This window comes from Chroicocephalus ridibundus, chromosome 14, assembly GCF_963924245.1.
Source record: "Chroicocephalus ridibundus chromosome 14, bChrRid1.1, whole genome shotgun sequence".
NCBI classification, from domain to species: Eukaryota; Metazoa; Chordata; class Aves; order Charadriiformes; family Laridae; genus Chroicocephalus; species Chroicocephalus ridibundus.
The window spans coordinates 11,395,601-11,423,527 of NC_086297.1; the positions used below are offsets into that span (position 1 = coordinate 11,395,601).

The 27,927-nt window shown below is 53.4% G+C and overlaps 1 protein-coding gene across 1 annotated transcript; it reads left to right on the forward strand.

Annotated features, from left to right (window-relative positions):
• The first annotated feature begins 162 nt into the window (after positions 1 to 162).
• LOC134523529 (heparan sulfate glucosamine 3-O-sulfotransferase 3B1-like) lies at positions 163 to 27,927 on the forward strand. The gene is made up of 2 exons (XM_063352495.1): positions 163 to 758; positions 27,002 to 27,927. The coding sequence occupies exons 1-2, from the start codon at positions 358 to 360 to the stop codon at positions 27,618 to 27,620; spliced, it is 1,020 nt and encodes a 339-aa protein (XP_063208565.1). The 5' UTR covers positions 163 to 357; the 3' UTR covers positions 27,621 to 27,927.

The window sequence follows — 27,927 nt, forward strand, 5'->3', positions numbered from 1 at the left end:
CGCGAGCCCGTACGGGCTCGCGGGCAACCCCGGGGCGAGGGTGGGCGAGCGGGATGCTGCCCCGACGGCTCGCCCCGCCCCCACCTCCCATCCCCTCCTCTGATTGGCCGCCCTCCCGGCTCATTATGCGGCAGGCGGCGCCTGCCATAGGCTGAGAGCGCTGCCCGTCCCGCCCCCGCCTCCGCTGCCTTTCCCTGCGCTGCCGGCGGCGGCGGCGGGGGGAAGAGCGGTGGGATCGGGGACGGTGGCCGGGGCTGAGCTGCGGGATGGAGGGTGGGTTTTGCCCATGAGACGCCGGGCAGAGCCGAAGGGAACCCGGCGAGCTCCAGCCATGCCTCCCGGCCCGCCCGCCGGCACATGGGGCAGCGCTTGAACCGCTGCCTCGATGTCCCCGTGGCGCTGCCGCCGCTGAGGCGGAGGCTCCTGCTGCTCTTCATCATGCTCTTCCTCTGGCTCTACATGTTCTACTCCTGCGCCGGCTCCTGCGCGACCCGCGGCTCCCCGGTGGCGAGGGAGGAGGGCAGCCCGGAGGAGCAGCGGGGACGCCCCCCCCTGCCCGCCGCCGCCGCCAGCCCCATCTCCAGCTTCTTCAACGGCTCCGGCACCAAGCGGCTGCCGCAGGCCATCATCATCGGGGTGAAGAAAGGAGGGACGCGGGCGCTGCTGGAGTTCCTGCGGGTGCATCCCGACGTCCGAGCCGTCGGGGCCGAGCCCCATTTCTTCGACCGCAACTACGAGCGGGGACTCGCCTGGTACAGGTACGGGACGGGCTGGGGCGGGCGGCGGGGACGGCAAGGTTAGGAAGAGGGAAGGGTTCTCCCCCCCCCGCTCCCCTCTTATCCCCCCCAGCCCCCCCTTTATTCCCCCAAGCGCCCCTTTATTCCTCCCCGGTCCCCCTCGCCCCCATGCCGGCCGGGGGCAGCCGCCGCTCCGCGGCCCCGGTGCGGGGGATGCGCGGGGAGCGCCCGCTCCGCAGCTCCGAGGCGAAGCGGGGATGTTCCGCTAAATACGCACGCAAACCCCTCCGAAAAGAGGAAAAAAAAAAAAAATAACAAAAAACAAACCTTAAAATCCCACCCCAACCCTGCGCGGAACTTGCGCTCCCCGTTAGCCCAAGAGGCGGGTGGGCGTTTGCCGGCTTTACGCTGCCCAAACCGCGTTTAATCTTTAAATAAAGGTTAACTATCAATTCGAAATTATATATTATTATTTTTTTTTAGCACTGATTTCGTGGTGCTTTCAGGGCTTTTGCTGGAGCGTGTGTTTTTGCCTTCAGCCGGGGGTGTTGCTGCGGGATGGCCGAAACCCCCCTCGGGTCGGGGAAGGCGCAGTTTTCCCAGCAAAATCAGGGGTTTTTTTTGGGGGGGGGGGTGTCCCGTTTTGGGAGCGCCAGCGGCAGCCCGGGACTGGCGGGCGGCAGCTCCGCGCTCCAGATGAAACTCCCTCCATCGCTTCATACGCTTTTCTCCCCCCCCACCACCACCCCCGTTAACTTTCTCCTGCCGCTATAATCAGCTTTATGGCTGATAAATTGCTCCGGCTGGCGATTCCCAGCCGAGCGCCGGGGACGAGATAGCGGGGGTGCTCTGGGATGCTGTAACGCGCGGTTTGGGGACGGGATGGAACTTTTTGGCTGGGGGGGGGGGATGATAAACGAGGGGATTGCATCCTGCGAGGGTGGATGGAGAATTTGGCGGGGGGGGGGGGGGTTTAAGGTCCCTTCCAACCCAAACCATTCTATGATGATTTTGCAGCCCTGCGCGTCGCGGGGTCTGCCTGCGGGTGGGCTCGGGGAGAATCAGGAGGTGATGGCGCGGGGGAACCCTCCGGGGCTCCTCAGCCCTGGTGGGACACCCTGCGCCCGGCCGAGCCCCGTGTCGAGGTGTTTCAACCCTAAAAGGATGAAAGTTCCTTTATCGAGAATATTTTGCATAGGTCTTTCTGCTGAGCGTTTACAGGGAGGCTGAAAGAGCAGAGCTGGAGACTTTGAATCTGGATGGGAGCTGTGGAGTTCTGCATTTTAACCTCTTTGTAGTCGTGAAGCTCCCACCTTGCGAGTCCGATGAGCTTTATGTCTCTTTTTTTTTTTTTTAAATGTTGTCACCCCTCAGCAGTTAGTGAAATGCCCGCAGGATAAGATCCGGCGAGCAGGAAGTCGTTTCTGAAAGCGCTTTCGTTTTATGAAATATTAGAATTTTGGTGGAGGGTGCAGCGTGTCGTCCCGTAGCGACCGAGGTGAAATCTTTATAAATTCGGTTGGTTTTAATAAAAAAAAAAAATATTAATCTCGCATTTGGAAAGGAGAACTTGCGTATAACACAGCAGAAGACCTGTCAGGATTTATTAGCAAAACGGTGTTGTACGTGTTGAACTCTGTTTTTAATTAGGCACCTAAATTAGACCATAAAATGGTTGATTAATCTTTTACAAGTAAGAGGTGGAAGGGGAGAAGGAGAGAATAGTGCTTATGATTACATTAATCTGTTATCCCAGATGCAGTGGGCGAAAGTCAATATTTAAAGGGTACGTGCTATTTTTAAATTTGGGGAAGCTGGCACCCAAGCTGCATGTAACTCCTTCAAGTTTCACCTTCTCAGCCGCTTAATTTTAAGCGGCAGGGGCCCCGGTCCTGCAAAGGCACTGCTACGTTATCACGGAGTATTTTTGCAAAAGAGGTGTTTTAAGTGAAACGGGACAAATCTTCAGGTCCGAGCGGCGACGCTCCCAAGCAGCGAGCGTGAGTGATGCTGAAGGTCTTGAAACCGCTCGGGGACGATTCGCCCCGAGGATCGGAGCGTGTCCGTCCGTCTGTGGGAGCGGGACCCCGGTCGATTTGTGGGAGGGGAGAGTAAATAATGCAAAATATACGTTAGGGGGAGGATGTGTTTGCTCCAATCAACAGACAAGTTGTTTGGTAATTCTGTGTTGTTTCTAACTTTAGTGTGAATTCGATGCAGAAGTTTGTTCCTGTGAATTGCAGCATTCGAAATCAGATACGGTACAGCTCAAAACTCCCACTGACTTCGGTGAATCTGGGCTTCTCAAGAGCTTCCTTATTTCCCCAAGCCCTAACGAGGCTTTTATTTATTATCTTAATGTCAATAGGGAGATGCGTTTGTATTTTCTTGTTAATGGCCCAATAAAATCAGATTAAAAAGATGCTATAAAACATGCGCTGTGCCAGCCAGCGCGCGGTGAGCGGGGCAAGCCTTGTCTCGGGGGTTGGTTGGTTGTTTTTTTTTTCCAGATACTTTTGCCCAAATTGACTGAACTTTGGAACTGGGGGAGTCGCCCGTGTCCTCAGCTCCCGCTCCCTGCCGTTTAAATCCACTCGCCTGGCTTTGAAATGATGGAGATGCAATTTTTGACCCCCGTCTCATTGAAAGTGTATTTTGTTCGACTGGCTTCTGGCTAAACGTGGTTATATCTGGTAGGAGTTTGTTTAAGCTCTTCCTGCCATATCATGAAGTGTTCCAAAGTGGTTTTTTCAGATTTCCGAGAGGGAGACGGCATCACAAATTTGCTTATTTAGCCTTGTATTTTGGGGCTTATTTGCGATTAATCATATTTACGTGAAGTGCTGATCTCTGTCTAGAGTTTTCATCTGTAGAAAATAACTTTCGACGGAGGGAATGCAAACTTGGTGTTTTTTTTTTCCTGCTCCGTTTTCTGTCAAGGGAAACGAAATCTGTGGGTTTTGGGTTGGGTTGTTTTGTTGGGTTTTTTTTTTTCCTCCTCTGCGTGGAAGGGAAAATGGCATCAAGTGGTGCTGACCCACCGTCCCTAAAAAGCCGGGGGCGGGGGGGGAAGAAATTGGCTTTTCGATAGCGAGATAGCTAGAAATCTAATGGAAATAACTCCTGTAGGCACACTGCGGGGTTTTCCCTCCCCGGTAATGAATCCAGCATGTTAACTGCTTCAAGTGAAAATATGTACCATGACAGAGGAGAAACGGGATCCAGCCACTATTGCAAACTAATTCGAAGTAGCGCCTGGAGATTATTTTTATTTTTTTTTTGATAATAAAGAATTTTCCCCTTCGCAACAGTAAGGAGTTCAGCTCCGCAGCCCGTGCGCGCTTGCGTCCGGCTGCCCGGACCAACAGCCTGGGAAGTTGTTATTTTCTTATGGGTTTATTATATCAGTTTTGGGGGGGGTGTTTTGAAGCATTTCTTGCAAGCCTAGAAAATCGGTTGAGATTGTTATTTTTTTTTTATTATTATTATTTCCTTTCTTATTTCATGCAACAATGATGCATTTTTAAACATACTAGGGACTTGAAAGCCTTTTGTCTTATAATTAATGTAAATTAAGAAAAACAGCTCATGTCATTAGTGTTATGTGCGGGTTTTTTGGTGTTTGTGTTTGTTTTGGGGGTTTTTTTAAATCATTTTAGGCCCAGTGGGCTGTAGTACCCCGTCCCTCCTGCCGTGGGCTGAGCGTTCCCAGCCCCACTTGACATCACTGATTTATATTTCGGGTCTGAAGCCCTCTGCGAGGAAACCCCGTGCCATGGCTACTCCGGCTGTGATCTCGGTAGCGGTGCTAGCCCGAGCCCCTCCGCCCCTAGCAGCGCAGAGGGGAGACCTCGTTTTCTTCCTCTCCTCCCCCTCCCCCCCCCCCTTTTTTTTTTTAACTTTTACATTTTTTTTCCTCTTTTTTCGTAAAATTCTTAGAACGCTGGGGCTTCATCTTCCCGCTCTTGGGTCAGCAGGATGAGGCCCCGTGGTCTGGTGGTGTGCAAGGAACAGCTTCAAACATGCATTTTATTTTTTTTTTTTTTTTTAAACTCCCCAATCACCTAAATAAGCATTGGGGGCCTTAATGTGCAAAGTGCTGCTTCCCAGCAATTCCTGAATTGGGAGAAAATGCCTCATTTATTTACTTACTTATTTATTTATTTTAAAGTTTATTAATTTTTCCCCAAAAGCCTCTGTTTTCGCCCCAGGGAAGCGCGTCGTCGCGGTGCGAGCCGCGCGGGGCTGGTGCTTGCAGGGGCCGGGCTGGCAGCAGGGGAAGGGGTAACGCGATGAATGTTAAAAGTTCTGGGGCGAAAGCCTTGCAAAACTCAACGTGTTGTTTCCGCCGGGTGTCGCAAGGTTCATTGGCCCCGGGAAGTTTGGGAAAGGTCTTGATTTTTTTTTTTTTTTTTTTTTTTTTTTCCCCAACTGGACTTTGGGCGCAAATGACCGTATCCGAGCGAGGACCGGTTCCTCCAGTGCCTTCCCGCGGGCTGCGTTGGCTTGGAACGAGCGTATCCTCAAGGAGAGTTGCGTTCTCTGGGATGGCTTTGGCTGGCAGCTTTCCCGTTGAGATTTTGTTTTCTTGATTGTAAAAAAAGAAGTAAAAATCAATTATTGACCTTGCATTGTGTTGTGTTTAAGCGAGCGGGGACTTTTAGTGGTCCCCTGGGCACACGCACAGGGTTTGGTGTCCCTTTGGCCGTTGCGGCAGCTCCCCATGACGTTGCCTGAGCCCCTGTGCATGGTTTGGAAGAAAACGGCCCCAAAAAAGAAGGGCTGGGCTGCTATAATCAGTCAGCAAGGCCCTTGTGTTTGCACGGGATCATTCCTCTAGATCTGAGGAGGGTTGAGTTGTTCAAACAGATGGCAAAGATTATTCGTGTTGCTGGGGTTTCAGCGCGCTGCTCCGTTTCAAGCATGTTGCCCGATATGACGCACGTGACAAGTTCTTCCCAGCACGACGCTGGGGCGGGGGGGGACACGACATTGTCTGCCGTGATCGGGTTTCATGGCCTCACCTGTTGAGCTGCTGAACTTTTCAAAGTTGACCATGCGTTGGGGGTGACTTATGGGGATGGTGGATCTGCCCGGCTAATCGCGTTAGCGCAGCGCCGCGCCGGGGAACCTCGTGCTCCTTCTTGGCATGAAAATGATGGGAATGAAAACCCACGGGCTCGGCTCTGGGTTTGGGATTTTTTTTTTTTGATTTTTTTTTTTTTTTTTTGCTGTTCAAGTGGGCCATGGCAGATGTCTGTAACACACACCAAGCTTTGGATACCTCAAGGCGCTTCCAGCAAAGGCTTTGTTTTTGAAAAGCATCCAGCAAGCCCCGGATGCGGCGGCTATAAAAACTCTACCCAAAGCGCCGTTCTTTTGAGCTGTGTTTCCAACCTGGCCTGATCCTGCACTTGTCTCGCCATCAGACCTCACTTGTTAAACTGCTCTGTCTGCTGGGCCCTGGATTTGGTGCTGTTAATTCATCCCAAGTAGGAAGAAGGTCTAATTTAGTGATCGTTCAGCCCGCGTGTTGGTGTCTTCTGCTGGTGTGGCCCTGGGTGGTCAATGGGTTCAGGGGATAATGAATGGGCCAGGGCCGTGCGGGACGGTGACCATATGGCCTCAAAGAACAACAAATAGCAGGGCAGGTTATTTCAGCGGTGTAATTAGGGGGTCAGGGGCTATCGGCTGCTACCTGTTGTCACCATGTGGTGTGCGAGGAGGGGCTGGAGGAGCTGCTTTGCTTTGTGAAATGACTAAGTGCTGAGCTGGGTCCTGACTTGCTGCTGCTGATGACTGTACCGGGGCTTGCCCACGCCGTTGCAATTTCAGGTCTTTCAGCAGCTCGCTCGTGTGTTTCTTAATTAGCTCGCGAGAAATGCCATGTGACTCTTTTTTTTTAATTTTTTAATTTTTTTTTTAAAGGAGCTCAGCCCAGTAGCTGCCACCAGTGGCAGCTGGAAGGCAAATGAGTAAATGGACCTTATTTTGACTTTCTTAATGGAAACGAGGGCTCCCGTGATGAAACATATTGATTGTCAGCTGCCTCAGAGGAAAGGTGGGGTTAATTCAGGGCTGGGGTTTACTGGTGGCATGGTGTTGCCATTAGGGAGTTGCTCCTGGACCGGAGGTGGTTGTGAGGACCCATCACATCTTGCCATGGGTCAGGCGAGAAGAGGAAGCCAAGGTCAGGAGCTTGGTCCCTCTGTCTTGAGGACCTTTCTGCCTGGGGATGGTGGGGACTGGTCAGATGTGATCCGCAGTAGACCTTAGTTCATTCAGAAATGTTATGGGAAGGAGAGATCCTTTTCTGGTGCCACGTTGGCTTTGAGCATTCACCATGGTGGTTTTCCTCTTGGATGAGGAAGATGGAGGAGGAAAATGGACTTGGTGATAGTGATTTTGCAGGTGGTGTCCTCGTGCTGGGAGGGGGTGAGGGCCACCGAGGGGCGAGGATGGGTGTGTGGGAAGCTGTGAGCTGCCTTGCTTGAGACCTTGCATCCCGGCCCTGCAAGCACGTGTGCTTCTGTCTCAGGAGTCCTTCAGAGGGCATCGGAGACTTGGGTGCTTGGGGGTTTAGGTGGTGCTGGTGGGAACGTTAGAGGAAAATAGGTGTAGAAGTGCTGCTGGCAGAAGACCTCACGCTGATTTCTGGTAAATGAATAATTCAGTTGTTTTAAATTTCTAAAGTATGTGAGGATGGCAGCGCTCTGCCACGTGGTGGGTAGCAGGGGAAGAGACAACTTTATTTAGAGGAAAAAATAATGCCGTGTTCTGCTAAATGCTTTACATCTGCGTTAACCTCCTCGGAACCGCCCTGGAACCGCCCTGCTCCAAAATCAGTTTTGTTTTCTCCTCTCCCTACAGAAAAGGGATGGAGAAAGAACGTCTGTACCGAGGGATGCTGTGACTTAGGCTTCGAGGGAGTCACGACACTTTGTGGCAGCGAAGGATCTGACCCAGAACTTAATTTGCAGCCGGTCTTGGCTTCGTACAGCAGCATCCACCGCGCTGGGCTCTGCGAAGCCTCGCTGGAGGGAGACGCTGGTGTCCTCCTTCGTAAGGACACCCCCTTCGCCTTCCTGTAGATCTTGTGCTGCTGAGATTCGTAAAGCCAGAGCTGCAATCTGGCCAGTCCTCTCGGCTAGTGCCACCGGGGACTTCTGCAAATCCACCAAAGCGACTAGTTTATAATAAAAGCGAGCCGTTGTAGCCTCTCCCTTGAATTGGCACAGCCTCTCCCCTCCGGTGCGCCTTCCTGGCAGGCAGCGCTTCCAGGGGAAAGTGCGAATTGTGCACGGGCTTGTATTTTATATCCCGACGTATAATATTATAGGTGGACGGCTATATTTTATGCATCCCTCGCTGAATATGAATGCAAGGCCAAGTCCTGCGTTGCCGCAACGGCAGCCCAGCAGTACTGAGCACGGCTGGGGTGAAAACACTGATTTTCTTTAAATAGATGTGCTTTTCACGTGGGAAATTGGCTCTGGCAAGGAGACGAGTCTTCGGCAGCGTGCTGGTGGCCAGGACTGGTCCAGGTCCCCAGACTCTACAGTGTTTAATGCAGTCCAAAGCCCTGCCTCGGGGAGGGACTCCAGGATCGGGCCCTCGGCGTGTCACCGTAAGTGCAAAAAATATGACCCCAGAAGCCAAAATCCATTACAATGATTAACTTTGATAAAGCAGCTAGTCAAGCTTTATATTAGAGCCCCGGGCTTACAGCCTGTCTTGAGTATCGAATACAAACTTGTCTCGAAACTGGAAAGTCTGCGAAGTGCGGGCGAGCGGCACGTGGAGGCGTAGGAAATCTTTAGAAAACTGCTGATTTGGCGGAAGACTGACTAAACGCGGGGAAAAGCAGAATGCACGGGCGTTACGCTGGGGTGAAGTTGCGTTAGTGCGTTTGATTCGGAGCGGGGTCGGGCGATGCCGCGGCTCGGTGCAGGGATCTTGCCGACGCTAGGGGGAGGACGAAACCCCGGCGCTTTATTAATTAAGTGCTTTGCTGCTTCGTTGAGCTCTTAAATATTTGTTTTAAAACTGGCAAGGCCTGCAGCTTTGGCGTGCTTTTGGTTTGTTTTATTTAAAGGTGTACTAGACTTGGAATGAAAGTGCTGGAGGTGTGTCCCGGGACTTCGGTCCCAAACGTGGCTGTACACGGTCCTCGGCTGGTTTTCCCGTGGGACTGGGAACACGGTGGCCGTGGGTTGCGGAGGGACCCCATGGCTTTGCTGTGCCCAATGTCTCTGCGTGTCGGGGTGAAGGTGATGCCGAGATGCCGTGCCTCTCCGCTCTCAACCCCCTGCACCCACCTCTGGTGCCACGTTTAGGGAATTGTGCCGGATCGGAGCCGGTCCGCCCGAGCTCCGGGGCTGTCCCCATCTTCTGCAGGTGGGCTGGGACGGAGGGACCTCCTGAAGGTCTCGCCGGGGAGCAGCGAGGCGGTGGCCTTCGTGGGTGCCTGTAAACGTCCCCGAGCGCCTGCCCTGGCTTCACCGTGGCTGGACCGAGCTGCCCAAGACGCAAACAGCCTGAGCATCGCCCCTTCTCGGGGGGCAATTGCAAAGGAGGAGGCCTTCGGGAGGGCTTAGCAAAGTCCGACTCCCTCCCTCTTCCCCAGCACTGAACTTGTTGCAACTTAACACAAAGCTCCTAGCTTTTTCCTTTTTTTTTTCTTTTTTTTCCTCCTTTTTTTTTTTTTTTTTTTTTCCTGTTTAATTTCCCTCTCGAGCTGGTCTGGTAGCTAATGAGCCTTGTGCTGTCTGCCCGGCCTTTTGAAAAGCAGAGGGAATAGCTAATCGCCGTGCGTGGGGGTGCATGTGTTGAGCGGGGAGCGAAGCCTTGGCAGAAGATAGCAGCCTTGCCAAAGCAGAAGTGGAAGAGCCGGTTAGGGTTTCAACCTGGGTTTTGCTGCAAGCCGAGAGGGGCCGGGAGCTGCCGTCGGCTCCGAAGCCTCTCTGTGCCGGGATGGGGCTGGCCGGAGAGCGGGACGAGCCGCTGCTGGCTCCCCCCAGAGCCCATCTCAAGGTCACACGGCTAAACGCAGTGTAATAATTAATTGAGCTATATATAAACAGCAAGCTCATATGGTCCTAAAGCAGATTAAGAGCCCGGGAGTTTCCTCCCGCCCGCCTTCCTCCCCACCGTCTTCTCCGTCCTCGGTTCCTCTGCGGGCCAGCCCCGCAGTTGTCGCACCCTCCGCCGTCCCAGCAAGGCTTACTGGTTGGGTTAAGGACCTGCACGGCTGGGTCTGAGCCCTAAAAAGGGTAGGAACAGAGCAACACCGGCTCCAGGGGACTCCGCGGCTCAGCCAGTTCCCCCATCAAACCCAGTTTCCTTCTTGCTGGTGCTGGAAAGGACACGTGCAGCATCTCCACCCTCCCGGCGGCGATCGCTTCGCCCTGTGTCAGTGCCTGATGCTGGGAATAGCCTAATACTGGGAATAGCTGCTGGGGTTTGCCTTCAGCAACAGGCTTTTCAAGACTCTTGCATAGGCTCAGTACAGCTGAGCTGCGTAATTTTATTAGCCCCACTTTGCTGTGGGGTTAAAACCTCCGCGGAAAGCAGGTTTGCGTGGGGCTTGCAGCACGGGGGTGGAAGGAGAAGCTGGGCTGGGTTTCCTGGAAGAGCTGCAGCAACGGCAAGTTTGTAATGAGCCTTGAGGCTAAAGCCAAACAAATACTCGTCTTGCGACTCCTGGGGAGTTGAGATTTGTATGGTATCGAAGCTGATGCTTATTTTTTTTTACTCTTGTACCTGTCCAAAAACTGTTCAAAACCCTAAAAGTAAAAAAATGTAAGGATTAGGTTTAGCTTAAACTCCGGGTTACTTTTTATGTAGCTGCAGGAACACCCCAGGAAAATTAAAAACGATGTCTCTTAATGAAGCAGAGGTGATGTGCGCTGTCAGGTGTCGAGGTACTCGGAGATGGGCAGAGCAGCTTTCAGCGCTTCCAGATCGGTCCGGCTCTTGCAGTCGGGGCACGTGCAGGGCACGAACCCACCAGCAAAGTCTGATCCTGGGCTTTGCACAGCGAAATCCTGGGAAAACAGGACAGACTCCGTGGCTGGCTCTGGGAGGAGTTGGGGGAATGTGTCTGCACCGCCCGTGCTTGCTGCTATACTGCTTCTCGGGCCATCTCCTCCTGCGTGTGCAGTTGACCGAGGGCCACCATCGGGGCTGGGGGCTGGTGGGAAGAGGTGCCCGGGGCTAATGGCCTTTGTGCGAGAGGTTGCGTTTGGGAAATTTGGGTTGCCCATCTCCAGCTCTCCAAGGCAGAGCTGGCTCGTCTCCGTTTCCAAGTGCCAGGCTGTATCTACATCCAGGAGATGGAGGCAGGGAGAAAAGGCTTTGTGAGGGCTCACAATGGAGTCCCGAATCAGTTCAGTCCTGATCAGAGGGGGCCGGGGTTCTCTTTGGGAACCCAAGGGTGTAGAGATCAAAGGTGTGGGTGAGTCAATTACAATTCACATTTGGTTCATCCATATGTTTGGGTATTTGAAAGGCTTCAATAGTAACCCATTTTATATCTCTTATGCCCATTGATTTGTTAATCTGACACTTGGTTTCATCTGAATAACAATAGCTCTCATTCAGACTCCTCAGTGTTCAGGGAAAAGTCATTTCGCTTGGGTTGTGCTCCAAGGCCTCAGCAGACCGGCCCACTGTGCTCTTTATGTAGAAGGGCTTGAAGGACTACGGGAGAATTCAGCCCCGTCGCCGGCTCTGGAGGGAAATCGGCTCTCGATGGAAACGGGGTGGGATGCTGAAAGTCGGTGTGCTGGGTTTTGGCACGTGTGGTTTTGCTCCGTGAGGTCCTTTCTGGTTGCCACCGTAGCGGTGGACCTGCCATCGCAGCCTGCGAGGTGCGAAGAGGCGGGCAGGGTTACCAAGAAAGGCAACCCAAGCAGTCAGAAGTGGAAAGCAAGCGTGGAGAGCCCTCTTAAATACAGCCTGAGCGAGCGTGCTGGACTAGATCAAATCATTGGTATGGCGATGTGAGGTCTCTAATTACGTGAATACCTTTTTAATTAGAAGCAGCGCTTTGCATCTGTTGTACTTGCAGCAGAGCATCTCCACCAGCTGAGCCTGCTCTTTAAAGAGCTCTTGACTGTATTTCGTTGACTGTTTATGACCACGTCACGATCCCACGTAATGACTGGGGCAGGAGGGGTGTCTGCAGACAGACCTGCTCCTTCATGTTTCCCTAATTGGTGCCTGTCTCCCTCCTTTGCCGGGAGTTTCACTCCTTCCCGAGGCTGTCGTGGTTCCTTCTGCTCTACCCTGAGTCCTGCAGCGTCGGTGGGGACCCGCCTTGGGATGTGGTGGCACCGTGAACCTGTAGCTCGATTGCCTCAGTGGGCACGCTGCGTTCTTGCCCTGGAACTTAATAGTATTTTCTGTCTTTGATGTTTGGGGGCAGGTGAAAAGGATAGGGAGAGACTGGGGAGGGCTATACTGGTCTGATTGGAGATGTTGGGGGGAAAAAATCCCATTCTGGACAAACGCGTCTCACACACTGCCCTGGTCTGTTTACCATGGAGCGTTCCTAATTTCCAGTGCTCCTCCTTTATGACTGTAAATCACAAATCCATTAACAAATGAGTTGAGGGGACAATCCCATTTCTGTGAAAATGCATTTAGGGATCAGTACTGAGAGGATCACCGGTGTATTAATTTGCCAGGCCTTTTGTTCCGGCGGGTGGCAAATATAGCTCATCCCAATGGGGGTCACGCTGTCTGGGCCAGCGTCCAGATTGCCACCGGTTCAGGTCATGGTTGGTGCCACCCCTCCTTTGCTGGGAAGGAAGCAGGAGACCTTTGGAAACAAATCGTGTGGCTCAGCTTGGAATAAAGTCTAAACCAATTGTGAATTCTTGACCCACTCGATGGATGCTCGGGGTAATGAGCAGCCAGGTGGTGAGTACGGGATGCGCTTCCTCGTTTGGGCACCTTCCTGCAGAGCCGGTCCTCCTCTGATGAGTTTGTTCTTCACCACCTTTACCGGCCACCAGGAAGGTGACCCGTCCTCTGACGGTCAGATGGGGGCATCCCCTTATTTTTAAGGCTGTCGAGGAGGAACCTCGGTGGCGCACGGTTACGTGCCTGGTTTGGGTGTTGCTGAAGAGGCAGGTGGAGTCACGCAGCTGGGGTTTGGCAGCAGCTCGCTAGCATCGCTTGCCCTGTGTTAGGAACGTGCGTGTATTATCAAAAAGGGCAGAAAAAAATGTAACTTTCTTTTTTTCCATAGTGAAAATGGAAAGCTGGCCACTTTCTGAGCTGTTATTTTGAAGGCCTCCACCATCCAAGCGATGCTGGATGCCCATAGGATCCCTTTGGGTGCAGAAGGTGGATTCCTGGAGACCATGTATGGCTTTTTTAAAGACTTGTAGATATATTTCTGCTGTAAGGCTTGTTTCAAGCCTGCCCTGGCCCTGCCACCCCGAGAGCTCCCTTCCCACCTCCTGCAGAGGAACTAGTGGGCTCTGGCTCAGCCCTTGCGTGGAAAATGCCCCATGGGCTGTCGGTGCCCGGAGGAAAGCGCTGCTGGGTGAATAAAGCAGTTTGCCTGCTCTGCTGTCCCCACGGGGAGGAGGAGGAGGAGGAGGAGCAGAGTTGTCACACGACTGCTGCTGGCACAAGACCCTTTTGGGGCTCTTAACCCAGCAGAGTGGTTTAAGCCCCCGCTTTGGCGTGTTTTTGGCAGACGAATCACGGAGGATGCTCCTCCTGCATGGGTCACGGCCCGAGGGGTGCGAGCTGGGGCGTCGCTCGGGGCGGAAGGGGGCTCCGGGGCTTATCAAGAGGCTTTTTCCTCTGCTGGCGGCTGTAAAGCCCCAGCGCAGGAGGGCTGGGCTTGGTTGGGAGAAATGCGTGTCAAGGTGGCAGGCAAAGCCCTCCCTGTGCAAACGCTGGGCCGCTCACGCGGGCGTTTAACAAAAGGCGGCATTATCAGCGGGACTTGTTACCTGCCCATGCAGGCACACAGATTAGGGCATTAATTTCTGTGTTGGGGGAAAACACAAAAGACCTCTCAGCAGGGGCGTGATTTATGACCGCAGCAGTAGGGGAACGTGGTCCTGCCCGTATCTCGCTGGGTCGGGTTTGTTTGATGGGTGTTGACTTGGGCAACGTTTAGTTTGAGGTTGGCTCAACCCAACCCTGTTCGTGGGTTGGGTTTGGGGTGTTTTTGTTGTTTTTTGGTTTTTTTTCCCCCCTCTTCTAGCAAAATCGGAGCAGGTGAGACATGGTGGCTTGGCATTGCCTCAGGGGAGAGGGACAATGTGGGAAGAGTTGCTGAAGTTCGTCTCTTTGTAGTCCTGTGCCGGGTTGAAACTTGTTAGGTGCTCCTGAACCTTCAGCCTTGGTGTACCAGGATCCGCCACCCACGTCCAGCTGGTTTTGGTGGTTAGAGGGAGGCAGCTGCAGTGGTCACTGCTGCGTGCTCATTTAACCAGAAAGTTGATTTATAAGTATGTGCCATTAAAATCCATGTCCATATAAACCCGACAGACTGCTGTCCTAAAACAGCCTCCCAGAACAAACTCAAGAGGGCTTGCTGCTCCTGAATCAAGCTCTTTTCTGGGAAACTTCTGCCTAATTGCAGCACAGCTCTAGAAACGCTGCAGCAGTGCATAGCTGCCATACATACCACTAGGGTGACTACGTGAAGTGACCGTCTCCCCCTGCATCAGAAGCTCCAGATGTGCCCTTTGGGTCCAAGCCGAGATGTGCTCTGCTCGCTGGGCTCCCCACCACCAGCAGACGGCATAAAGGTCCCCGGAGAAGGGCCTCGAAGGGATGTTCTGTAGGGATGGGGCTGATGGGATAACCTCCCACGGGCTACCTGGATTAGGAATACCTCCTGGTGTCCTAGCCGGGGAGAGGAGCCCCAGGGTGCTCTGGTGTGACAGGTCATGGGTAACGGTGTCCAGCCCCATGGTGAATCCCTTTGGGGAGCCAGGAGGATGCTGTGCTCCATTGGCAGTGACGGGCAGTTTGGCTCTTGGACGAGTCATGATGCTACCTGGTTTGGGTGTCTAATTCTTGAAAGGCTCGGTGCTTCTGGGACACCAGCTGAAGGCCGGCAAGCTGTACGCAGTCTGCAGTGCCGGCTCTGTGCACCTCAGCGCCCGCTTCTGGCTCCCCCATGGCCCAGATCCTCACGTCCATGGGGTTTAACCCCATGGAGATTTCTCTTTTTGCCGCAAGGAAGCGTTTTCCTGAGACCTCTTGAGGAGGAGGGATGTCCAGAATGGTGAGTAGTGATGCCTGTGGGGTTTTAACGTCTTTGAGAGGATTAGCGCCGTTGCTGCAAATTAAGAGAGCAAATTGGTGAGTGTGGGAGCGGTTCGGGGCTGTGGACTCTGTGCGGGGCTGGCAGGTGCATTGCTGATGGCTGAACACCGCCGTCGCTGGGTGATGCTCCTGTGTCGACGGTTGTGGCCGTGCCTTGATGGCAGGGATGGGGCGAGAGGGAAGAGCCTCGGGAGGAGGCTGCGGTGCGAGCAGTGGGCACCGGTGCCGCTTGGCCATGGCCGAGCTGTCACTGCATGGCAAAAGCGCTGACGGCAAGCGGTGGGCTTTGTGATGAGAGTTATGGAACAGCCTGGGGTGTTTTTTTTCCTGATGGAGCTGAAGCCAAACCCCTGAGATCGAGGTCTCTGGGGTTGGCTGGAGCCAAACGACAGCCACATTGGCCTCACGTCCTCTGCCCCAGGGGACACTTCTGTCACCTGCATGTACCACGGCTGTGTTTTGGATGTCCCACCAGCTATGATTTCTTTATCCTGCTTTTAAGCCGCTGCCAAGCCAGGCTTCCTTTGCTTAAGCCTACCCTGAGCTAGTAAAAGCCTTGCAACAGCCATGGTTTGGGGTTTGCCCTGTTGATTTCTTGACACATTTCAGCTCGTAACTCCAGACCTCGACTCTGTTGCTTTGCCTTTTTCTCAGGATGGGGACATTACTTCTGCGGTTGCAGCTGCAAAGCCAGCCCAAGCTCAGCAGATACTAGTTCCAGCTTCCCGCGAAGGGCAGGGTCAGTGGAACCCAAGTAAAGCTGGGTTCGAGAAGAACCATCTCTGGTAGAAGGATGTGTCAAACCAGCAGCCTCCGCAAGAGGCTCCAAGAGCAGAGCTTCGTCTTGCAACGAATCCATAAGTGGATCTACCAAATCTTTGCGTGGCAGGAGCTTAGTACACATAACGTTAACTCAAGGCTATACATTTTTGAGGGAAGAGAAACGGCTGGTCCTTCTGGTTGCAATAGAATAAAAGGCAGAGGCAGTCTGGGGAATTTATTTTTCCCCGGGAGTGAGTTGTGAGCACTGAAATCTCTGCAGATGCCTAAAATTCTTCCTCTTTCCTCCCTTTCAGGCTGTTGTCTGTTTAATTTATAGAGAAAAATGTTTCTACCTCTTTGCAATAAACTCTTGGACACGGTGAAAGTAATCTTAGCTTGTTCCGGACCCGCACCGGTGCCACTCTGGAGTAGCTGCTGACTTACATCCACTCCGGGGCAAGCAGACCTGAGCCACCGGTTTCTGGTGGAGGTGGCGAGGACTTGTACTGGTGGCCTTCAGGTGCGGGGAGAGAGGGGAGGAGATTACGCTGGTGCCACTGGGGCACTCCTGCGGGGATAAATGCCAGTTAAACGCTGCAGCGGGGCGCCCTACGAGGCGACGGGGCGCAGGAGTAAGACGCACAGCGTGGCGGCGGCCGTCGGCCCCGCGATCTGCTGGGCAAAAGTCTTTCGTCCCAGTTTGCCAGTTAGCTCAGTCGTGTTTCCTACTGGCTTTAGGGGTTTTTTTCCCCGCCCCCCTCCCCCCCCCTTAAATCATGAGTTTCACAGAACTGCCCCCTCGCTGCTCTTCTTTTAAACAAAACCAGTCTTTTTTCCTTTTTTTTTTTTTTTTTTTGGGGGGGGGTGGAATGGAGACAGATTAGAGTGATCTCACATGACTTGACCAGTGGGCAGTGAAGTCCGGTGATGCTGGGCGATATTCTAAAGAACTCAAACAGCAATTAGCCTTTAATCGCGGCGCTGCTCCCCCCCCCCCCGTTGCCCGCAGGAGCAGCAACGTGTGCTCTTTGTTGGCCCCGGGGGCCATGAAAGGGAACCGGGGTGTCGGGGAGGGGGGGGGGACCGAGAGGAATAAGATGCTCATTTCAGCCCCACCCCCTTACTGCGCTCCAAAAGCTCTTATTTTCAGAGCAAAGGACTATTGAAGCATCCGGACAATGGAGACCAAATCCTTCTGGGGGAGGGGAGGTGCCGGCAATTGCATCTTTTGTCGCTTTTACTTCTTTACTTGCCTCTGGCCTCCCCCATCCCACCCCTCCCAGAAAAATCCACATAGATGCTCGCTAGATGATAATGCAATCACTTTCTTGGGACCTTGCTAATAGGATTATAATTATTACTGGCGATGGACTGGAGTGAATAGAATATTTACCACTTCATCGCAAATTATTGTAAATCCCTCCAAAGCAGCCCTTTGATATGTAAAGTGCTGCCCCTCTCCCCTCAGTGAAGATAATTATTTAGTGGAAGTTCAGAGCTTTTAAGTATGACGGGGGAACAGAAAGAGGCTTCGGTGTTTACATAAAGAGGGCCTATATTATAATTAACTGGTGGAGTTGATGAACATCTTGCCTGGCTCCAGCAAAGGAGGAGAGAAAGTTCTTGCTGAGCAGTTGTAACATCTCAAGCTGTTGCTGGGGGAAGAGGGAAGGAAATAATTGGAAACTTGGCCCTTCGTAGTCCAAAGAAAGCCCCGCACCTCTGCAGCCCGCGTTCAGTCGGTGCATGAGTCCACCTGGTGACAGCGGCAACGTTTTGGGTTTGTTCTTTAGGGCTGGAGGAATTTCTGTCTGAGGAACGGCGAAGTAGGCTGGGAGACCTCGGCCTGTCAAAGAGGTGTCTCGGGGGAAGATACGGTGCTCTACGAAGTCAGAGCTGGGCTGGAGATGGAGGGATGGGTTGGTGTCATGCTGCAAGGACTGGGGCTGTGGAAGGAGGCCAGCAGCTGGTGCACAATGGGCAAAGCAAGGGCCCAGGGTGGGCTGTGCATGTGGAGGGTCTGCGTGGGTTCAGGAGGAGCCTGGACAAGGGGTTGGAAGAGGATCAAGGGTTACCTGATCAAGGGTTATCAGGTAGACAAACTGCATCAGGGCCAGGAAAGCCCCGGCGCTGAATTTGGGTGGAGGCTGGAAGAGCAGCGGGGGACAGGGGGTGCTGCTTGCCCTGCTCTTGCTCTGCCCTTAGTCCTCCTATGGCCAGGGCTGGAGATCCCTGGGCCGTGGGGGCTTTGGCCTGAAGGAGAGGGCTGCACCCTGCGGGCGCATCCACGTGAGCGTCCACAAGCAGGGTACGTTTCTCCCAAGCTTTCAGGCTGGTCTCGTCCCCTTCAGCCCTTCTTCCCAAAGGCTGCCGGCGTGGGGCGTCAGCTCTGGGGTGGGAAGGGGGATTGCTCCAGCCAGCCATCTCCAAGACCACCGTCATGCCTTTCCATCCATCACCAAGGATGGGCACGGCCCAGGAGTGATGGCTATGTCACCCATCAGTCTCAAAGGAGTCTTTGTGGCTCTTTGGCCTCTTTATTATGCTCTCTGGTGAAAGCGCAAACCCCGTCCCCATGCAGCCAAGACTCCCATCAAGTGTTTCTGCTGCTGTAAGTTATTCCTCCCCTACAGTCTACAGTCCCCTGGTCTAGTGGGAGGTGTCCCTGCCCCATGGCAGTGGGGTTGGAACTAGATGGTCTTCAAGGTCCCTTCCAATCCAAGCCATTCCATGATTCTATAGGCTGCAGCTCTGTGGTGCACCATATACGGCACTTAGTTCCACAAGGCAGCAGCCCTGTAAGGGATAACATGTCATTATCTTGGTTATGAGTCTGTGCTTCTAATTAAGCCACTTAAACCCGTGGGGCAGGGGAGGTGTTTGGGAGGGAGGTGGGTTTGGGCTGGCGTGGGGCGGGAGGCAGCCTTTGCGGCAGAGGCTGGTTCTGCTCATCACACCCATTGCCGTTCCCTGGTGTCACAGGTTTTGTGCATGGATCAGGCCCTGCTTTGTCCCGGTCGGGTGCTCGGGTGCCGCTCAGTGCTGTGGTTGGAGCCGGGCAAAGCGCCCCGTGTCCCTCACCCGCATCGCATCCCTCTGCGGTGGCTCCTGGATCTGCTCTGCCTGCAGAGACTTTGGGGGAGGTGGATAAAGTTTTGTATTTAAAAAAAAAAAGAAAAAACAAACCCAAAAAACAAAGGAAACCCCCCACCCCCCAAAAAAACCAAACCAAACCAAAACCACCCCCTGGTGACTGCGGCAGCATGTTGTCCCCTCCTCAAGGCACTGCCTGCTTTGATTTGCCGGGGCCGTTTGGTTCGACCCGGCTCTGCCTGCGTGGAGTGGGGAACCAAAGGACCATCTGCCGATGCCCCACGTCTTCCCCGCTCCCCCCAGCCTTTGATGGGATTGTTTTATGCGCATCAAAGGAACTTAGATCAGACTCCAGGGCTGGGATGGACCCTGTTGCCGTGGGGTTTGTGGTGATGCCACCCATGGGCACTGGCTCTTTGGCCCCATTGAAGCCCCAGAGCAGCTTCATGATGGGGACCCTTTGCCCGCTGTTACCCTCCTCTGTCTCCTTTAATCCCCAAATTCCACAACGGGTGAAGGGCACCTGGCAGGTTTGGGGGCAGGGAGCAAGGAGAGTGAGAAAAACATTATTTTCAGGCCCCCATATTTCGCCCCCCCTCCCCGCTCCTTTACCTACCCATTCCTCACCCCCAAAACTTCATTAATTCCCATCATCTGGTTCGTGTAAACATCGTGGCGAGTGTTTGCCGGGGCTGGATTGGGTTACACCCGTTTCAAAAAGGCCGAGGCTGGTTCCCAGCCATTCCCTTTTATTGTTGTATAATTTGCCAACCCAAACAACGGGCTCCCGCTCGAGACAAAGGCGCACATGTTGCCCTCACCGCCGGTCGTAAAAAAAAAGAGGAGAGGCTGCCTGCTACTGTACAGGGCCTTGGTGCAGCGGCACCCCGAGCCGGCGGAAATTTCGGTAAGAAAAATGTGATCTATCAAATAATAAACCATGAAGCGCTCCCACCTCCAAAGGGGAATTTGGTGTTGCCCCTTCTCTCTCTATTTCTTCCTCCTTCATCTTCCTCCTTCCCCCACCCGGAGCTGCTGCCACCAGAAAGCAGAGTCGAAGCCAAGTGGGTGATTTCGACGTTGACCTTGATGCTGGTGCCGGGCGCCGTGACGTGATTAAAATGCTTTATTGCTTTAACGGGCTTTTCCTGGCCTTGCCAGGTTCTTGCTTTTAAGGAGCGTTTCTGGGATTTGATGATTTTGTGGTCAGTCCCGCAGAGAGGAGGGCGAGGTGGGGTTGGGATGGGTCCAGTGTGGTGGGTTTGGGAGCTGAGCTGGTGGTACTGGTGATGCTCTGGGTCTCTGCCTCCCGGGGCATGGCCGAGCTCCTGCTCACCGTCAGCTGCTGATGTGGGGCTACAAGTGTGTGGTTTGAATCCAGCCCTTGGCTGCTCTGATCGCCACTGGACATTTTTCCTGCTTTCTGACAGCCACGTGCTGCCTCGGAGACTGGGAGCAAGTGGGTATCGCCTCGGCAGAGCGGGTGGGCTGGACGGCAAAGCTGCCAGCAACGGAGATGCGGCCCCCATCCTTTCCTGGCTGTCTACAGCTCTTTTTCAAGATACCAGATTTGGTTCACTTGGCCTAAATTTATTTCTTGGGACGAGGGAGGAGAGGAAGAGTCAGGGAAGCAGGGGGATTTGGAATGGGAATTGGCTGTGCTGGGTGGGAATGGCAGTAAAGCCCTCCTCAAAAGCGTGTTTGATTTAAGGCAGCGGACGGACGGGCTGTGGTTTGAAACAAGCCCTTTGGCTTTGGTGGGAGCAGAGCTGAGCCGGACCGTGCTGGGATGGGGACAGGGGGCCAAGCCACCCCTGGGGACAGCACAGGAGGGGACGCAGCGATCTGGAGAGCATCAGTGTGGGAGGGGGTGAGGCTTCAACCTCATCTTCTGCATTTGTTTCCTGGAGAGCTTTTCCGAGCTGGTCCCAGGAGGCTTGTTTGCTTTCCAACCTGCGAATTAGAAAGTCGTAACAAATCATCACGTGCACCAAATTGTACCATGTTCTGGGTCGTGCTGCCTGGGCTTGGGGTCACCTCGGGTTTTCAAACCCCCTCTTGCGACTGTGGAGGCTAAAAACGTGTCTCCTCCCAGGACGGGAGAAGAGTTTTTGTGTCTACCTCTTGCACTTCTGTTCACCTTCTCACCGTAAGCTTTCAGTCCAACCTGTGTGGTTTCTTAGACAGCCTTTTGGGAGGATTTGGGGGCGCTTTCCCTGGAAACAGTCGGGTTTCCAAAATTTCATTTTCTGGGAAGAAATCACTTTTTGTCTTCTTGAAACACTAGTCAGGAATTTGGGTAGAAAACTGGCCAGAAATCGGTTGGATGTTCTGCACATGCACCGCCGGGCAGCAAAGCGAATGGTTCTGGATTGCAGGCGTGAACTCGGCGTGAATGTGGCTGATATCCAAAACAGTTTGACTTGCTTTTTCTGCCCTTTCCTCTATTTTCCTCACTTCTTGAGAACAGCTGGGAGGGAGAAGCCCAGAAATTCTGCACCAAAGTTGATTCTCGTGGTGCCTGCCGGTAGAGCTGCCGCGGGGACCGCTGCGAGCGCTCCCCAGTCTGCATCTCGTAGAAGCATCCAGATGCTACCAGCGTTTTATCCTGGCCGTAACAACGCTTCTCTTGCTTTTACGATACCCTGTACCCAGCTGTCCGTCACCTCTTGGAGAGTTTTGTCGTCCTTGCAGAGGGAAACTGAGGCAGCTCGGAGGGTTGAGCAAGGAGGGGGGTGCGGAGCGGAGGGTTTGGGACTGGAGGGTGCCGTTGTTGCAGCGTGGAGCGCTCCGATTTTAACACTTGCAGGTGCACTGGAGCACGCTGGGGTGGGGGGAGCATCTCCAAAAAGTGGTGCTGAGTGGGAATATATCCAGCATGAAACCCTCCCCGGGATGGAAAACATCATCCGCTGGGCTCCGGGACTCCCGTTGGGCAGCAGGAGCACCGGAGCGTGCCGGGGCAGGGCTGGGCAGCCTGACGGCGACCTCGGCGCGGGCAGACGGTCGGGGGCGGTTGTCTCTGCAGCCCCCCCCCAGGGCTGAGCCCTGCCGCCGGGCTTCGGCAGAGCCCGGAGGGGTTTATCCCAGCGGGTGTTTGGGAATGGCAGGAGGTGCGTGGGGGGGGACCGACAGACGTCCCCGGGGATCAAGTTGAGTAGCGATGTCTGCGCTCTGCCCTGCGCCCCGGTCTGTCCCACCTGCGGCCAGTCACGCAGCAACAGGTTGGGGGGGTCCCCTGGGCACACACACCCCCCTCCGGCCCCTCGCCGTTCCTCCTTGAGAAGTGGCAGCAGATTAGCCCAGAGCCCCTCTGCGCAGACAAAAGCTGCCACAAAGGGCATTAGGCTTCAGGACTGGATTACCGTGTGGCCACCTGCCATCCCCCGCTTTGTAAATTTATCTCGCTCTGGGTCCGGTTTTCGCGCTGGAGAAGTTTGCACTTCAAAAAAAAAAAAAGAGACATATATTGAATTCCCCCTCAGCCAGTGGCTCTCCAGCAGCCTGGTGGAGTTCGTTTGAGCATCCCGTCTTATTCCAGGCTTCAGAGCGGCGTGGGGCTGGGGATTAGGGCTGTTTGAATGGAGAGAGCCTTTATTACATTAGTCTGAGTGGTTAATAGGTAAAGTAGGCCAATCCATCTTTACACTAAGCCTATCACTTCGCCTACGAAGGGTGCGGGCTTCGCTGAGGAAATATTCATTAAAGGAAAAGCTTTTCCTCTGTCCCTCTTGACACGTTAATAGCTCGAGGTTAGGGGCTCTGCTCCCTGCCTGCGGAAGATTCATGGCAGTGCTCACGCCGCAGCTCCCTCCTCTCGCTGGGACCCCCGGGGCCGCCGGCAGCTCCACTGGCTTCGGCACGGAGCCCCACCGGTGCTTTGCTGGGCTCGGCGGGGAATAAGGGATGCCGGGTGTCTGCTGGCGCTCCTCATCCTCACCTTCCTCTTCCATGCTCCGGAAGCAGGTGCCTCGTCCCTTCCCATGCAGGGAGAGGGTTCAAATGATGGGTAGAGGCAGTGCTTCAGTGGTGGGACTCTCTGCTGTGGGATGTTCTCAAGGCCAAAAGTGTTCATGGGTTTGAAAGGATCAGACAGTTCGTAGTCACTATGAAATGGGGTGATTTGGATGCAGATGCTGGCTCCAGAGGTCTTTGAACTCCAGGTTGCCAGAAGGCAGGAGGATAACAAGGCAGGAGGAACTGCTTCCCAAGCTTTTCATACTATCTTTATTTTCCACTACAGTATCCGCTACAGCGCTCAGTGGTGTCTCCATCCAGCCCTGTCCCGACTGGTGCGGCAGCTTTTGTCTGAGGGCTCAGCCGAGCTCCCCGTTTCCCACAGCCTGACTCCCTTTATCGTCTCCCTTCCCTCTCCCATATGGATGGCGGTGGTGGCTGCACCCACGCTGTCCTTCTCGTGCACCAAACAGTGCTGGCAGAATCTCCCCGGGTCTCTAATGTGCCTGTGAAGCCTCCATGGAAACAGAGGACCCCACAGCTGTCACGAGCTGCCCCGGGGCTGCACTGTGCACACACCATTGAGCTGAACGTGGGTTTCTGCTGAACCCGGCTCCTTTTGCCCAAGGGGGTTGCATCCTGCCAGGGCGCTGTGGCTACAGCTCTTCTGACCATTACGGCTCCTCTTTCTCCTCCCTCTGCCACGGCTGCCGTTTAGTGCAGCTCTTGCTGCCTTGGAGCCCCAGGAGCAGATGTGTGTTCAGAGCTGGAATCTGGTCCTACTTCCACCAACGCGTACATCCAACGTGTTGTGTTGGAGCTGCAGGGCTATATGTGGGCCAAGTTGCCCTTCTCCAGTTGTGGTTTGAATGGGAGTAAACGCTTCTTGGTGACTTTTCCACCGATGTGAGTTCAGACCAGCCAAATTACCAGTTCCTCCTGTCCCTGAGGCTCTGTTGTCTCTGGCTGCCAGCATGACGGATGATGCCTCTATGGGAGATTATGGAAACCATGGGAAAGCTCCTCGCAACTGACAGGCCCATGCAATAAAACTTTGTTTTCCTGGATGCGATGCTGTCAGAGGTTCAAACCACATCCATGGGCCACAATATTTGGCGTCGCTGGCTGCTGTCTAGCTTTCATGGCAGCCACTTTTCAAACAAGGCAGCGTCTGAGACAATCTCGAGGATCTTAGTTTTGGGCTATGCGCAGCACCCGTCTGGGTGCAATGATGGAAGAGAGAGCTGGAGCCAGGGCCTGAAGGCTGGTTTTGGTGTAATCAGTTCTCGTTCTTGGGTTGAAGGCTCCGTTTCTATCTCCGCTCATCTTAGCCTGTGCTGACCAAGCCAGACAGCAGTAGCAGTGTCAACGTGCCTTGTCTTGCTTCTCTCGCTGTGATGGGTCACCAGTAAGAAGTTCTGCAAATGCCAAGGATTCGGGTCCTCTCCAAAAATAATAATTTTGTGGGGGTCTGGACCTGCACAGAACTGCGTGCTGTCAGCACTGTTGGGTGTTGGATGTCCTCAGACACAAATGGAGTGTGGGTTCAGGAGCTGACTGGTCCGCAAAGGGACTGACACCAAGCTGGTGGATGCCTCTTAGATGAGGAGCTGGTCCTTCCTTTCCTCCACTTATACGGTGCGCTCCTCTGTATTTGTTGAAAGACTAATTAGGAGCCTGTGTTTCCCAACCAGATCAACTGACTCAGCACCTCCACCCCCAGCAATTTCCTCCCGTTTCACGGCCCAGCCCTACCCGATGCCTCTCTTGTGCAAGGGGGAAAAAATAAGCCTTGCGTCATTCCTGGGAGACTGATAAATACTGACTGTAGTATTCCTGGAGGAGAAGTCGGTCTCGAGATGCAGGGCCCTGTACAGCAAGCAATCTCATGGACCCGACCTGAAGCCAAAGGGCTTCAGTGCAGCGTGGCCATCCCGAGGACGTCCTGGGAAGCATTCTCCTCTAGGCAGGTCCCAGGCCATTAAGGACTTCATGGGTTGAAACCAACCTCTTAAATCAAGCTGGAAGGTGGTTGGTGGCCAGCGCAGGATGTAGAACTCGGGTTTAATGTGGCCAGAAAAAGAGACACCAATTAGTGAGTAGACTGTCGAAATCCACATCAGCCCACGATAGATTTAAGAGATGCTCTCCAAGCGTTATTGACTGGCTCTGTTCTGAGACGGCATTACGGGTTTGCCCAGTTGGCCAGAAAGGTGAAGGATTAGTCAGTTTTATTTTGGTTACTATTTTTTTGGCCCGCGCTGGCTTCTGACTTCCAGAAGCTCTCCCATCCCAGGTGTGTCAGGTCGACCAGCGTGATTTTCATCCGCATGTGGAACTCCACTTGCATGGCCTTGAAGTCACAGCCCTAGGGGTTGCCATCACTCTTGGGCATGGGTGGAGGTTTCCACGAGCTGCCACCTCCTTCCTCCATAGTCCAGCTTGTCCTTCGTCGCTTCTCCCAGTGACCCGTGCAGATCTGGTACGGGGACCATCTCCCACCATGGCTCTGTGGAGAAGGGCCTTCGTGGGCAGCCCCCAAGCGCAGCTCGCCTGCAGCATGGAGGTGTAGTCATTGGGTGCCCCTTGCCAGTAAACGCGTTGCATAGAGCTAATGCCAGAAGCTGATGAAGTGAAATACCAGGTACAGTGTAAGGTAAATAGTAGTCGCATAAACAGCTACTGACTAAGTTTAATAGGCACGTGATGATTTTTATTCCATCAGACCTCTCATTCCTGGTTCTCCTGTTATTTGGCCTCAGAACAGATGGGTCCATTTTTTTCCCTTGGATTCTAAGTCAGGGCAGACATTTGGCTTTAGCACAAATTATCAGTGGCTTTTTTAATTGCAAGAGCCCGTGGTGATCTATGCTGTAGACGCATAGAAGTGGTGAGGGAGGAGATGGCTGTCGGGGAACAAATAGCCTGTGTGTGCAGACGTACGTCTGAGGGAAGCGCTGTTTGAGGCTTGCAGATCATACGCTGGCTGGTTATTTCTCTGTGCTGGGTGGATGCTTTGAAAACTTAATCAAGTTTTATAGCTTTAATTTTGTGGCTGACTCCCCTCTTGCTTTTTTTTTTTTTTTTTTTTTTAAAGAAAAAAACTGTCTCACAACCCAGCGCAAATGAGTCCCGTTGGGTTATAGAGGGGAAGAATTGGCAAATGATCTAAAATATTTAGGCTTGCCTGGTGAATGATAGGAAAAAATTACTCTTCCTGCTTCATGCCGCTGCCGTCATTTCTGCGAGCTCTCTAGTTTTTCCCCACATGGTTAATTAGACATACCCAGGGAATAAGGTGGAATTGTTGAAGGCATTATGTTTCAAGGCTGTTTTGTGAGGGTACGTCCTACCCGTGAGCCGAGGTTGTGTTCTCCGTGGTCGTATCCTGGATCCTGACTTGCCGTAGCCTGTGTGGCAGTGGAGGGGAGACGTGGTCCTCATTGGGTGCTAGACCGGGACGTGCTGAAGATGCCACCAGCAGCTCTTGATGCTCCTTCTAGTGCATATTAGGGAGCAAGTCTGCACAGCGATAGGGAATAGTAAAGCAATCGGTGAAGCTGGGCGCAAAAGGACCCCTGTGGTGTGTCCTGCTGTTGACAAGCAGGGGACGAATTGCACCATCTTACCTGAATTGGGAACAGTCTTGTGTTTGGGATGCTAAGGGAAAGCAAGGTGGATGTGCTCCAATGAGCTCCTGCTTTTCTGCTATACCATTCTTCTCATTCCCGTGGGGAAAACAAGCCCTGGGCCAGGGCTGAGGGCTCTCTGGTGTTGACCTGAGCCAGGAGGGCCACCTGGTGCAGCTCAGGACTCATCCTGACCTGTCTGGAGCCATCCTGACCTGGTACATGTAGCCACACTCCAGGTGCAGGGTGTAGCCCAGCTAATCCACTCATGGATAACTGGGAGATTACGCAGATGGATTTCTAATACAGTGGCCTTTAATAATAATCCCCCCTCTAATCCCTAAATCAATGGAAAATGGATTTATCTGGACAAACTAAATGGCCTGTGCAGGCATTTTAGGGAGAAGAATTCTTGTGTGTCTATGTGTGAATATATATATATATATATGTATGCGCTCATGCATATTTTTCTTCCTGTTACGTGCTGTTCTGACACAAGTCTGTGTGTTTTGCTGGCAGGGACCTCATGCCCAGGACCCTGGAGGGGCAGATCACCATGGAGAAGACCCCCAGCTACTTCGTCACCAAGGAGGCCCCAGCCCGCATCTCCTCCATGTCCAAGGGCACGAAGCTCATCGTGGTGGTGCGGGACCCCGTGACCAGAGCCATCTCGGACTACACCCAGACGCTCTCCAAGAAGCCCGATATCCCCACCTTTGAGAGCCTGACCTTCAAAAACAGGACTACGGGCCTGATCGACACCTCGTGGAGCGCCATCCAGATTGGCATCTACGCCAAGCACCTGGAGAACTGGCTCCTCTACTTCCCCATCGGGCAGATCCTCTTCGTCAGCGGGGAGAGGCTGATCAGCGACCCCGCGGGGGAGCTGGGCAGGGTCCAGGACTTTCTGGGCCTCAAGAGGATCATCACCGACAAACACTTCTACTTCAACAAAACCAAGGGGTTCCCGTGCCTGAAGAAGGCGGAAGGCAGCAGCAAACCCCACTGCCTGGGGAAGACGAAAGGCAGGACCCACCCCGACATAGACCAGGAGGTGGTGCAGAGACTGCGGGACTTCTACCGGCCCTTCAACATGAAGTTCTACCAGATGACGGGGCAGGACTTCGGCTGGGACTGAGGCTGGCGTGGGAAAGTCCCCTGTAATTACTTGCCCAGCACGGTTTGCGTATATAAAGAGATATATATGTATGTAAAATGTACAGAAATCTATTTTATAATAATTTATTTTTAATTCCTAAGCAATTAATTCACTAAGCTGCCTAACCGCACTGGCTAGAACGGTAGCCCGTAACCTGTTTAACATTCCACGGTGTTTAATTCTAATATGTTTCTCCTTTTTTTTTTTTTTTTTTTTTCCTCTCTCCTATTTTCTCCTCTTATTGGTTTGGTTTGTAACAGACGGTGCTTCCATTTTTCCTAAACAA